This window comes from Chiloscyllium plagiosum, unplaced genomic scaffold (assembly GCF_037043375.1).
Source record: "Chiloscyllium plagiosum isolate Xiang-an unplaced genomic scaffold, Cpla_swu_hap1 HiC_scaffold_4, whole genome shotgun sequence".
NCBI classification, from domain to species: domain Eukaryota; kingdom Metazoa; phylum Chordata; class Chondrichthyes; order Orectolobiformes; family Hemiscylliidae; genus Chiloscyllium; species Chiloscyllium plagiosum.
The window spans coordinates 3,832,244-3,846,457 of record NW_028270142.1 but is presented as its reverse complement, the minus strand read 5'-3'; the positions used below and the strand labels follow the sequence as shown (position 1 = coordinate 3,846,457).

General features: G+C 45.7%; 1 protein-coding gene across 2 annotated transcripts in view; it reads right to left on the bottom strand.

Annotated features, from left to right (window-relative positions):
- LOC122549458 (clavesin-1-like) overlaps nt 1-14,214 on the bottom strand; it is a 145,244-nt gene that overhangs the window by 57,560 nt on the left and 73,470 nt on the right. For both annotated transcript variants that reach the window (XM_087985912.1, XM_087985913.1), the window contains exon 3: nt 3,148-3,322. In XM_087985912.1, coding sequence (XP_087842038.1) covers nt 3,148-3,322 — 175 coding nt within the window. The remainder of the gene's footprint in view (nt 1-3,147; nt 3,323-14,214) is intronic.

Here is a 14,214-nt window from a genome sequence, read left to right as displayed (position 1 = left end):
AGAATACTCCACGCTTGCCCTGGATGGGGCAACTCCAACAACACTCGAGAAGTTTGACACCACCCAGGACAGAGCAGCCCTCTTGTTTGGCACCACATCCACAAACATCCAGTCCCTCCCCCACCAATGCTCAAGAACAGCAGTGTGTACCAGCTACAGGAAATTCACCAAGGATCCTCAGACAGCACCTTCCAAATCCATGATCACTTCCATCCAGAAGGAAGGACAAGGAATGCGGATACATGCAAACACCACTGCCTCGAAGTCCCCTTCAAGCCACTCACCATCCAGACATGGAAATATTCACTGTCGCTAGGTCAAAATCCTGGGATTCCCTCCCTAAGGGCATTGTGGACTGCAAGAAGGCAGCTCACCCCCACCTTCACAAGGGACAACTAGGGACAGGCAATAAATGCTGGGCCCAGTCAGTGACACACACATCCCTTGACTGAATTTTAAACAACGTCTCAGCATGTCACAGTTACTGTAAAGAATTGATATATGACTGGTTCCTTCTCTTTTCACTCTTCATAGAGAATTCCCCTGGTACAGCAAAGAGGAACATTAACATTACTTTGTTCTTCCTTCGCCAAACATTTATTTTTTCAACAGCTCTTAGCAGCCATCACCCATTTCTCAAAACATAAGTGCCCTCACGTTTTGACCTACTTGGAAGTTTTCTTTGAAGGTTTATCAATGATATCGTTGAAAATGACAAAATACCTAAAGGGATGGACACAGGATAGATGCAGGACAGATGCTTCCTCCTGGACAGACCTTTAAATGTTTTATCGTACAGCCCCTTTTATTTCACGGAAAAAAATTGAAGCCTAGAACCTGGGACACAAGTTGAAAATAAGGGGTAATTGTTGCATTCAACTCTAGTCACCACGCGATAGGAAGGATGGGGAGGCTTTGGAGAGGGTGCAGACAAGGTTTCCCAGGGTGCTGCCTGGATAAGAGGGTATGGGCTATAAGGAGAGGCTGGACAAACTCGGGTTGTTTTCGCTGGAGTGGTGGGGGCTGAGGGGAGACTTGATAGAAGTCTATAAAATTATGAGGTGTATAGATGGGGTTGACGGTCAGAATCTTATTCTCAGAGTTGAAATGTCTAAAACTAGGGAGCATGCATTTAAGGTGAGAGGGGGAAAGTTCAAAGGAGATGTGAGGGGTGAGTGTTTACACAGAGAGTGGTAGGAGTGTGGAACACACTGCCAAGGGTGGTGGTGGAGGCAGATACGATAAGGGGGTTTGAGGGGTGTTTGATATGCTTTCCTTTATTGGTCAGAATATTGAGTACAGGAGTTGGGAGGTCATGTTGCGGCTGTACAGGATATTGATTAGGCCACTGTTGGAATATTGCATGCAATTCTGGTCTCCTTCCTATCGGAAAGATGTTGTGAAACTTGAAAGGGTTCAGAAAAGATTTACAAGGATGTTGCCAGGGTTGGAGGGTTTGAGGTATAGGGAGAGGCTGAACAGGCTGGGGCTGTTTTCCCTGGAGCGTCGGAGGCTGAGGGGTGACCTTAGAGAGGTTTACAAAATTATGAGGGGCATGGATAGGGTAAATAGGCAAAGTCTTTTCCCTGGGGTCAGGGAGTCCAGAACTAGAGGGCCATAGGTTTAGAGTGAGGGGGGAAATGATATAAGAGACCTAAGGGGCAACTTTTTTCATGCAGAGGGTGGTACGTGTATGGAATGAGCTGCCAGAGGATGTGGTGGAGGCTGGTACAATTCCAACATTTAAGAGGCATTTGGATGGGTATATGAATAGGAAGGATTTGGAGGGATATGGGCCGGGTGCTGGCAGGTGGGACTAGATTGGGTTGGGATATCTGGTCGGCATGGACAGGTTGGACCGAAGGGTCTGTTTCCATGCTGTGACTCTATGACTTTCATATAAGCACATGGACATGCAAGGAATGGAGGGATATGGACCAAGGGCAGGCAGAAGGGATTAGTTTCATTTAGCGTCATACTCAGCACAACATTGTGGGCCAAAGGGCCTGTTCCTGTGCTGTACTGTTTTATGTTCATGTTCCACTTTGGACTAAGATGAGGAGAATTCTTTTTACTCAGAGGATTGTGAATCTTTGGAATTCTCTTTCCTCGAGGGCTGTGGAAGCTCTGTCATTGAGTATGTTAGAGTCAAGACTAATACATTTCTGAATATCAGGGACCTAAAGAAAAATGGACACAGTGTGAGAAAAGACATTCAAGTGGACGATCAGTCATAGTTATACTGAACCGTGCAGCTGGCTCAAAGGGCTGAATGGCCTACTTTTGCTCTTCTGTTTCTATCATCCACCATTTCAACCACCACTAAATATCCCCACCATCAAACTTATCTTCCTCTATCTTTCCTCCTTCCCTTTGCTTCCTCTGGGATAATCTTAATCATTTTTCATTGCCCTGATTGACTTGTATTCCTGAACATAGGAAACAGTTTGTTTCTGATAGATGTTCACCCACTTATCGCTGGCCTCCCGCCTTCTGTTTTGCAAACATTCTTCTTATAAACCATACAATGGCCAATGCACCTCTATCCCTTCCTCTGTTTTTGCTCCTTGCCTGTTCATTACATAAGTTTCTTGCTCTGTTGAATAATGACATGGTCTCCTACTTCAACAACATTTTCATGTGGATGTGTTTCCCTCTTCCTTCCTGCTACATCATCTGGCTTTTATAACTCAACGTTACCATCATTCAATTCTTAATACCTGGTTTGCTTCACTTTCAGCAGTGCCCTGTGTTTTTACACTTTGATTTTTCAATTAAAATGAACGATGTGAATACTCATCATCTGTATGTCTCGACCATAAATTTGTTTTCTCTTTCTGTACCTCATTGGGATGTACACTATTCCCTGGAAGGCTGACTGTGAGACACCTTGTTAGAATACTCTGCAGGAACTTGTAAAGACATATAATGGCTCCTCACAACTTGACTTCAGATTCCTTTCCCTCGCTTCTGTACAATGTCCCCTCTGCTAAGTGGAAGTCCCTGTGCAAGAACCTCCCTATCATTGTGTGTTCGATATGTAACAAACAGTTATACAGTGCATTCTATTTCATCAGAAAATTTCACTCTAACCTAGAACAGAAAGGAATATGCAAAATGTTTTAATTATTAAAACGAATCTCTGACCTGTAAGCCCTCTATGGCCAGTCTCAGTATGGTGGGGGTCAGTTTAGAGGCTTGTTTGAATGTGAAATTGCTCCAGTCTATAATTAGCATAAATCCATTTATCTGTAACTCTGGATCTTCAATAAGGATTTCCAAGGACAGAAGAACAGCTCGGAGAATATCCACAAAGGTATTCCTAAAAAAAGAAAACCACACAAGGTCAGAGGGGATTCAAATGTTTAACCGCAGTCTATGGAGTCAGAAATAATCCATTGATACCTAATTTTGAAACAATATTTTTGCACAGTGCTCTGTTTGGGTTTCATTGTTAGAAAGTTCCAAGTTAATTCAAAGTTCATTTACTTTTTTGCATATGACTCAAACAGAGTGAATTCCTAACTACCTGATGCAGGGAAACATTCCAATTCAGTTCTTGCTTTCTTTATAAAATAATCTTGCAATATAATGAAACAGAACTGATTTCATTTTCAATTATTTGATGCTAAATGCACTGAATATTTTCGTATAGTGAAAATGAGATTAAAAACTGTACCTTTTCAGAATGTGGTAATAGAAAGCAGTTTCAGCAAATTTGAAATCATAGAATCCTTATAGTACAGAAAGAGGCCACTGGTCCACCAAAGCAGAGTCTAGATCAGAGTGGTGCTGGAAAAGCACAGCAGGTCAGTCAGCATCCGAGGAGCAGGAAAATCGACGTTTTGGACAAAGCCCTTCATCAGGAAGTCTTCCAAAGAACATCCCACCCAGACTCAGAACCACTTCCCATGGCCAGTCCACCTAACCTGCACTCAGTGGAAACCCACGCAGACATGGGGAGAATGTGCAAACCCCACACAGACAGTCACCTAAGGGTGGAACCAAACCCAGGTTCCTCGCACTGTGAGGTAACAGTACCAACCACTGAGCCACTGCACATGTACCATGCAGGTGCTGTTAATCTCAGCAATAAAGGTGAGAAAGATCAGCGGGAGGAGCTAGAGCTCTGCCACTTCTAATGTACATCCGCCGGAGTATCATTGTAGCCGGAAAACTGACAAAAATAATTTAAAGCGTTTTTTCTGTCTTTTGGAGGTGACAATAAACATAACCTGTCTTCAGTGCGGTGACCATCAAACTGGTCATACTGCATTCAAAACCATGACATAAACATCACTTATTCTCAGAAAAGGACTTCAATCTAACAGTGGCCATGTTTTACATATTAGCAGCTCACCCTAAATGATCCTTTCTCAAACATGCAGTTACACTGTTACTGTAAGTCACTCCTGCCGAGATTTAATAGCGAAGAGTAACATATGTATAGAGCTTGGTTCGGGTGCTACGTCAGCCTGCAGCCATAACATTCATACAGTTCTGTCAGGGTGGAATTGATTCCTTAACTTGTAAAAAAGTCGGATTGATAGTTAATCGCTGGAAGGGGCATAATTCCAATTTGTGAAAGAAAACAGAGTTAATGCTTCAAGTTTGATGACTCTTCATCAGAACACCAGACTCGAAACCTTAACTGCTTTCTTTCTACAGGCACTGCCTGACCTGCTGAGTTTCTCCAGCAATTTCTGTTTTTGTTTTAGGTACCCAGCATCTGCAGTTCTTTGTTTTAACTAATACATCTTTTAATCAGTTTCAGGTTCCCGGCTCAACAGATCACTATAAATATTGCCGATAGATCACTTTTTCTGGTGAGCCACTCAGACTGTGAGCAGCACATCAACACAGGCCTCACCCTAAACTAAGGGGAGATCGCATACCAGAGTTCACCTCACACAAAATACACACTTCCAGAGTTCCATATTGCAAAGTGTTCAACCTTTATCATTAAAGGGAGCCTGGCAGTGGTCAAAGATGGCAGAAATGAGGACTGCAGATGCTGGAGATTAGAGTCTAGATTAGAATGGTGCTGGAAAAGCACAGCAGGTCAGGCAGTATCTGAGGACCAGGAAAATTGATGTTTCAGGCAAAAGCCCGTCATCAGGAATGGACCTGGATTCCTGAGATTGCAGCAAGCACAAGGCTGGAGGGAGATCGAGTGAACGTTAGTCCCTGTGTCTCTCACTCTCACCTGGAGCTCCTGCTGTGGAAGCTCAGGGACTACACATAAGTGACCTTGGCCAAGGACAGGCTGAGGAAGAAGCTTCTCCAAACAAGTGGACATGTGCAGAGGAGACCAAGGCAATCAGGAAGAGGAGTGTGCTGCTTTCATTGATACAGCAACAGGAGGATCTAGGAGCCTCAGCAATGTGAGTAACATGAATGGTTCAACACGTTCAGGTGCTGTTCCCCACACTCTGACCTGCTCAGCGTTCTCCCACGCTGAGCTCCACACAATGTTCTTGACCCAGGCATCTCCTTCCATCCCTTTGTGAACATTCGATCCTCATTGTATTACTGCCTTTCACCAAGTTTCATAGTCACATGACCTTGCACCACCCCCCACCCCCATCCAACACCCCAACACATATAGAATCAGAGTCATACAACACCAAAACAGACCCTTCGGTCAAATCATCCGCGCCGATTAGATATCCAAATCTGACCTAGTCCCTTTTGCCAGCACCCGGCCCATATCCCTCTGAATCCTTCCTATTCATATACCCATCCAGATGCCTTTTAAATGTTGTAATTGTACCAGCCTCCACCACTTCCTCTGGCAGCTCATTCCATACATGTACCACCCTCTGTGTGAAAAAATTGCCCCTTAGGTCTCTTTTATATCTTTCCTCTTTCACCCTAAACCTATGCCCTCTAGTTCTGGATTCCCCTACCCTGGGGAAAAGACTTTGTCTATTTACCCTATCCATGTCCCCCATGATTTTATAAATCTCTATAAGGTCCGAAGCTCCAGGGAAAACAGCCCCAGCCTGTTCAGCAACTCCCCTTAACTCAAACCCTCTAGTTTTGGCGACATCTTTGTGTATCTTTTCTGCACTCTCCAAAGTTTAACAGCATCCTACTTATAGAAGAGCTACTAGAATTGTACGCAGTATTCTAAAAGTGCATGCAGGTAAGATCGCTCAGCTCAGCCTGAAGCAGAGACCCAGGTGAATGTGGGAGAATGGTCAGGGGTTGTTAGGGGGAGTGTGTCCTTCCAGTTGCAATCTGGAAGGGCCCATTGGGTTATTCTGTCAATGCCCTGTTCCAGGATGCTGCAGAGGTCAGCATCAACCAACTGTAAAAGTCTGAGGCTCCTGAGGTACCAGTGCTTCGACATGTAGAGTAAGCTGTGCGCCTGTCTGTCTGTCTGTCCGTCTGTCCGTGCTCTGGCTCAGGGGAAGGCAGCTGGTGCTGCCAAGGGTACAAATCAAAGCCGCAGAAAATGTGATGGTTGTAACTCTCACTGTAAAGACCACAGAAATACTGTGGGCACCAGCCCCTCACCTAGACATAGCCTAAGCTTTTCAATCTCATTGGTGATAGGCTTCCCTCTCATTGAGGAAAACACCCAATGGCATGTTTGTCTGGTTGATGCTTGCAAGCTGCTAACAGTTAGGGTAATGGACAAAATCGCTATCTATGTCTAATTAAAGCAACCGTTAATTACCTGTTCTCTTAAGTTAATTATTTAACTGCCAGTTCTGTGTATGCACCGAAATCCAGCTTTTGCCTGTGAAAATCCCAATGTGTTGTCTGCAGAATTACCACAATCTTTGGCTTCATGATGTTTTAATGTACTTGCTGCTATACTTGTTGTGATTTGTTGTCCTTCCTTTCCCTAAGGCACAGTTCAACAGACCAGGCTTTTCCAGGCCAGAGGCTCAGTAATGGAGATGTCCCATTGGCTGTTGCTGGAAGACAGGCTGTCACTTTGCTCATTGTGAGACATCACATTTAGCTGCCTCACAATGACCTGATATTTCAACCAATACCGCAACTGTGAGGAAGTCCTGTACTTATTGGTAAATGGGAAAAAGTGACAACTTCAATCAGTATCACAGAGGGATGATGTAAATAGCCCAAAGGGAAATTACATCACAGTTAAAATGACAAATAATCTATAACATTCTGTCGGGTAAGGTTTCCTTTGAGCTGTTTTGTGTAGCGTAGATAATGTTGTGCAGAGATTAATTTTTTCTGGTTATGAACTGCATAAAATCTTTGTGCGTAGATTCAACACAGCTGATGGTTTGAAAGAAATGTATTGGCAACTGTATTAAACAAATTACAAAAGGAATTCAATGCGAGCATGTTAACTGAGTATAAAGGACAAGGAAAAGGCATTTGCAACCCAATTCAGCCAAAAGTGCTGAGGCAGTAATGCGTGTTCCCACAGCCACCAACATCGCAGCTGCCAGTCTTCAGCCAATTCAATTCAATCCATGTTATATCATCGAGTGGTGACGTTACTGGATACAGCAAAGACTATAGGCCCTGGCAGCATCTCCAAATAATCACTGAAGATTTCTGCTCCAGAACTAGCCATGTCAGTGCAGCTACAACACAATATGGTGCATATCAAGAGTCACTGCAACCAAAATGTTAACTCTGGTTTCTCTCTACAGATGCTGCCAGACTTGCTGAGCTTTTCCAGCAATTTCTGTTTTTGTTTCTGTTTTACAACATCCGCAGTTCTTTCGGTTTTTATGGTGTATAACGCTCTGAGTTAATTTGCAAATGTTGTCACTGTTATTATGCAGGGCCAACATACAACAGGACGTGGGGTTACGGAGACGTCCTTCCTATACTGAAATTCCCTTTTAGGTTTAGTGTTGAGTCAGTAAGCTCTGACATCCGGGACATCCGCACCAATCAACCCCACCGCCCTGTGGCCAAACATTTCAACTCCCCCTCCCACTCTGCCGAGGACATGGAGGTCCTGGGCCTCCTTCACCGCCGCTCCCTCACCACCAGACGCCTGGAGGAAGAACGCCTCATCTTCCACCTCAGAACACTTCAACCCCAGGGCATCAATGTGGACTTCAACAGTTTCCTCATTTCCCCTCCCCCCACATTATCCCAGTTCCAACCTTCCAGCTCAGCACTGACCCCATGACTTGTCCCACATGTCAATCTTCCTTCACAACTATCTGCTCCCCCTCCCCTCCAGCCTATCACCATAACCCCCACCTCTATCCACCTATTGCACTCTCAGCTACCTTCCCCCCCAATCCCACCCCCCTCCCATTTATCTCTCCACTCCGAAGCTCCCAGCCTCACAACTGATGAAGGGCCCCTGCCCGAAACACCAATTCTCCAGCTTCTCGGATGCTGCCTGACCTGCTGTGCTTTTCCAGCACCACTCTAATCTTGACTCTAATCTCCAGAATCTGTAGTCCTCACTTTTGCCTAGCAATGTTAGATCACATGGAATACAGGGAGAACTAGCCATTTGGATACAAAACTGGTTTGAAGGTAGAAGGTGGTGGTGGAGAGTTGTTTTTCAGATTGGAGGCCTGTGACCAGTGAAATGCCACAAGGATCGATGCTGGGCCCTCTACTTTTCATTATTTATAGAAATGATTTGCTTGTGAACATAGGAGGTATAGTCAGTAAGTTTGCAGGTGACACCAAAATTGGAGGTGTAGTGGACAGCGAAGAAGGTTATTTCAGAGTACAATGGGATCTGGACCAGATGGGCCAATGGACTGAGAAGTGGCAGATGGAGTTTAATTCAGATAAATGCAAGGTGTTGCATTTTGGGAAAGCAAATCTTAGCAGGACTTAAACATGATAAGGTCCTGGGGAGTGTTGCTGAACAATGGAGTGCAGGTTCATAGCTCCTTGAAAGTGGAGTCACAGGTAGATAGGATAGTGAAGAAGGCGTATGGTATGCTTTCCTTTATTGGTCAGAGTATTGAGTACAGGAGTTGGGAGGTCATGTTGTGGCTGTACAGGACATTGAGGAGAAAGTGAGGTCTGCAGATGTTGGAGATCAGAGATGGAAATGTGTTGCTGGAAAAGCGCAGCAGGTCAGGCAGCATCTAGGGAACAGGAGAATCGATGTTTCGGGCATTCCTGAAGAAGGGCTAATGCCCGAAACGTCGATTCTCCTGTTCCCTAGATGCTGCCTGTACAGGACATTGGTCAGGCCACGTTTGGAATATAGTGTGCCTTTCTGGTCTCACTCTTATAGAAAGAGGTTGTGATTGTTGAGAAGGTTCAGAAAAGATTTACAAAGATGTTGCCAGGGTTAGAGGGTTTGAGCCATAGGGAGACGCTGAGTAGGCTGGGGTTATTTTCCTTGGAGTGTTGGCGGTTGAGGGGTGACCTTATAGAGATTTATAAAATCATGAGGGGCAGGTCTTTTTCTCTGGGTGCAGGAGACCAGAACTAGAGGGCATAGATTTAAGGTGAGAGGGGAAAGATTTAAAAAGAGTAACCTTTTTATAGAGAGGGTGGTGCGTGTATTTAACAAGCCACTAGAGGAAATGGTAGAGGCGAGTACAATGACAATATTTAAAAGACAATTGAACGGGTATATGGATAGGAAAGGCTTTGAGGGATATGGGCCAAATGCAGGGAAATGGTACGAGTTGAATTTGGGAAACCTAGTTGGTATGAATGATTTGGGCCGAAGGGCCTGTTTCCATGCTATTAACTCGAAAATTGCAAGGGTTTTTTAGATACCTAAAAGTTAAGAGAGAGACAAGAGTGGGCTTTGGAAATTGTGGCCAGAGAAGGAATACTAGGTAACAGAAAATGGAAGAGGAACTGAATAGATACTTGGAAGATACCAGTAACATACCAGAACTTCAGAAGAGTCAGGGGGTAAAGGTAAGTTTTGTGGCCATTGCTGAGGAGGTTCTGGGGAAACTAAAAGCTCTGAAGGTGGATAAATAACCTGGACCTGATGGACTATACTCCAGAGATCTGAAGGAGATAACTGAGGAGATTGTAGAGGTGGTCTTTCAGGAATCACTGGAGTCAGGGATGGTCCCAGAGGACTGGAAAATGGCTCATGTAACAGCCCTGTGTAAGAAGAGAGGGAGGCAGAAGACAGGAAAGTTTTGGCCAGTTAACCTAACCTCAGTTGTTGGTCAGATTTTAGAGTCGAAAAGTGTGGTGCTGGAAAAACACAGCAGGTCAGCAGCATCTGAGGAGCAGGAAATTGAATGTTTAGGGCATAAGGAATGTGGGGTGGGGGGAGCATCGGGCTGAGAACCAGGATTGTCAGGGTGGGGATGTGAGGAAGGTAGCTGGGAAAGCAATAGGTAGATACAGCTAGGGGTGATGGTGATAGGTTGGATGGAGAGTGGAGCAGAAAGGTGGGAAGGAAGATGGACAGACCAAGAGGGTGGAGGTGAGTTGGAGGGTTGGATCTGGGATGAGATGGGGGGAGGGGATATTAGAAAACTGGTGAAATCCACATTGATCCTGTGTGGTTGAAGGGTCCCATGTGGAAGGTGAGGCATTCTTCCTCCAGGCTTCGGGCAGCTTAGATTTGGTGCAGTGGAGGAGGCCCAGGCTTTGTATGGTCTTGGTGGAGTGGGAGGGGGAGTTGAAGTGTTTGGCCACAGGACGGGGGCGGGGGGGGGGGGTTTGTTGCAGGTGTCCCAGAGATTTTCCCTGAAATGTTCTGCGAGTTGGTGTCCTGTCTCCCCAGTATAGAGGAGACCACATTGAGAGCAATGGACACAGTAGATGAGGTGTTTGGAGGTGCAGGAAAATCTCTGTCAGATGTGGAAAGATCCTTTAAGGTCTTGGATGGAGGGCGGGGGGAGGTGTGGGTGCAGATTTTACACTTGCTGCAGCGGCAGGGGAAGGGTGCCGGGAGTGGAGGGTGGGTTGGTGGGAGGGGCGGCATGGATCTGATGAGATTCACGGAGGGAGTGCTCTCTGCAGAATGCTGATGGGGTGGGGAAGGAAATATATCTCTGGTGGTGGGGTTTGACTGTAGGTGGCAGAAATGGTAGAGGATGATATGTTGTATCTGGAGGTTGGTGGGTGGAAGGTGAGGACCAGGGGAATTCTATCCTTGTTGCTGTTGGAGGGGTAGGGTTCAAGGGGGGAGATGCTGGAAGTGGGGGAGATGTGCTGGAGGGCATTGTAGAGAGAGGCAGAAGACAGGAAAGTTTTGGCCGGTTAATGTAACCTCAGTTGTTGGTAAGACTTTAGATGCCATTTATTAAGGATGAGAGTGGAGAGTACATGGAAGTGCATGGTAAAATAGGGCTGAGTCAGCATAGCTTCGTGACAGGGAGGGGATCTCTGACCAATCTGTTAGATTTCTTTGAGGAGGCAAAGAGCAAGTAAGACATAGGAGAGCCAGTGGATATGATCCATTTGGATTTCCCAAAGGTCTTTGACAAGGTGCCGCACAGGAGGCTGCTAAATAAGTTAGTAAGTTAGGGACAAGGTACTGGTATGGACAGAGGATTGACTGGCAGAAGGCAGCGAGTGGGGATAAAGGGGTCTTTTTCAGGAAGGCAGCTAGTGAGTAGTGGAGTTCCACAGGGGTCATTGGTGAGACCACAACTATTTACGTTATACATTAATGATCTGGGCGAAGGAACTGAGGGTATTGGTGCTAAGTGTGGAGGTGATACAAAGGTAGGTGGAGGGACAGGTGGTGTTGAGGAAGTGGGGAGCCTGCCAAAGGATTGCAGCTGAGTGGAGTGGGTATAAAAATGGCAGATGGGATACAACGTGGGAAAGTATGAGGTTATGCACTTTGGTAGGAAGAATAGAGACATAGACTATTTTCTAAATGGGGAAACTTCTCAGATGTCTGAAGCATGAGGGGACTGAGGTTGTGTAAGGCTTGGGTCAGACAGTGTTTAGAATATTGTGCACTGATTGGACTGCCTATCTAAGGGAAGATGTGCTAGCATTGGAGGAGGTCCTGAGCAGATTTACATGAATGATCCCGGAGATGAAGGTCAGTCATCTGAGGAGCAGTTCAAGACTCTGCGTCTGTACTCGATGCAGGGGGATTGACTGAAACTTACAGAATATTGAGAGGTGTGGATTGAGTGGAACTGTGGGCCATCAACAGCAGCAGAACTGTCCTCCAGCACAATCTATAACCTCATGGCCTGGCATATCCCCCACTCAACCATTACCATCAAGCCAGGGTATCAACCCTGGTTCAATGGGGAGTGCAGGAGGGCATGCCAGGAGCAGCACCAGGTATACCTGAAGATGAGGTGCCAACCTGGTGAAGCTACCAAACAGGATAAGCAACCAGCATAAGCAGCAGGTGATCAAGCTAAGCGATCCCACAGCAAACAGATCCGATCAAAGCTCTGCTGTCTGCCCCATCCAGTCATGAATGGTGGTGGACAATTAAACAACTCACTGGAGGAGGTGGCTCCACAAATATTCCCATCCTCAATGATGGAGGAGCCCAGCACATCAGGGCAAAAAGATAAGGCTGAAGCTTTCACAGGGATCTTCAACCAGAAATGCCAAGTGGATGATCCATCTCATCCTCCTTCAGTAGATCCCAACATTACAGATACCAGTCTTCAGCCAATTCGATTCACTTCATGTGATATCAAGAAATAGCTGGAGGCACTGGATCCTACAAGGGCAATGGGCCCTAACAACATTCTGGCAATAGTACTGAAGACTTGTGTTCCAGAACTTACTAAACCTCTAGCCAAGCTGTTCCAGTACAGTTACAACACTGGCATCTACCCAACAATATGGAAAATTACCCAGGTCTGTCCTGTACATAAAAAGCAGGACAAATCCAACCCCGCCAATTAGCACCCTTCAGTCTACTCTCCATCATCAGGAAAGTGATGGAAGGGGTCAGTAACAGGGCTATCAAGCAGCACCTGCTCAGCAATAACCTGCTCAGTGACGCCCAGTTTGGGTTCCCCCAGGGCTACTCAGCTCCTGACCTCATTACAGCCTTGGCTCAAACATGGACAAAAGAGCTGAATGCCAGAGGGGAAGGGAGAGGGACAGCCTTTGGCATCAAGGCTGCATTCAACTGAGTGGGGAATCAAGGAGCCCGGGAGAAACTGGAACCAATGGGTATCAGGGTCAAACTCTCCAGTGGTTAGAGTCAAACCTGACACATAGGAAGATGGTTGTGATTGTTGGAGATCAGTCATCTCAGCTCCAGGACACCTCTGCAGGAGTTCCTCAGGATAGTGTCCTAGGCCCAACCATCTTCAGCTGCTCCATCATTGATCTTCCCTCCATCATAAGGTCAGATGAGGGGAGATTCACCGATGATAGCACAATGTTCAGCACCATTCGGGACTCCTCAGATACTAAGGCAGTCCATAAGCTAATTGCAACAAAGCATGGATAATATTTCACATTCTCACACTCTGATCATTTAATCTGAACTATCGACATTTTTCTCCACCAACACCCTAAACCCACCACCCCCACAACCTCCCAAGCTATAGCATAAATGCTGTCTCCCATCAGCTCTGATGAACAGTCACCTGGACTCAAAACATTAGTTTGCTCTCTCTCCACGGATGCTGCCTGACCTGCTGTGATCTCCAGCATTTGTTGTTTTCAGTACAGAATCCAGCATCTGCAGTAATTCATTCCTACGTGGACAATATCCAGGCTCGGGCTGAAAAATGGCAAGTAATATTTAGAATGTAGAGCATAGAACATTACAGCGCAGTACAGGCCCTTTAGCAATCGATGTTGCACTGACCTGTGAAATTGATCTATTGCCCATCTAACACACACCGTTTCATTATTATCTACATGTATGTCTAATGACCATTTAAATGCTCTTAAAGTTGGCAGTTGGCAAGTCTACTACTGTTGCAGGTAGGCCATTCCATGCCCCTACTACTCTCTGACTGAAGAAAATACTCCTAATATCTGTCCTATATCTATCACCCCTCAATTTATAGCTATATCCTCTTGTGCTAGCCTTCACCATCCGAGGAAAAAGGCTCCCACTGTCCACCCTATCTAACCCTCTGATTATCTTATACCTCTCAATCTTCTTCTCTCCAATGGAAGCAGCCTCAGTTCCCTCAGCCTTTCCTCATTAAGACCTTCCCCTCCATACCATTTGTGCCAAACAAATGTCCCACAATGACCATCTCCAATTAAAAAACAATCTAACTACTGCCCTTTGACATTCAATGGCATTGCCATCACTGAATCCCCCACTATCAATATCCTGGGGGTTACCTTTGACCAGAA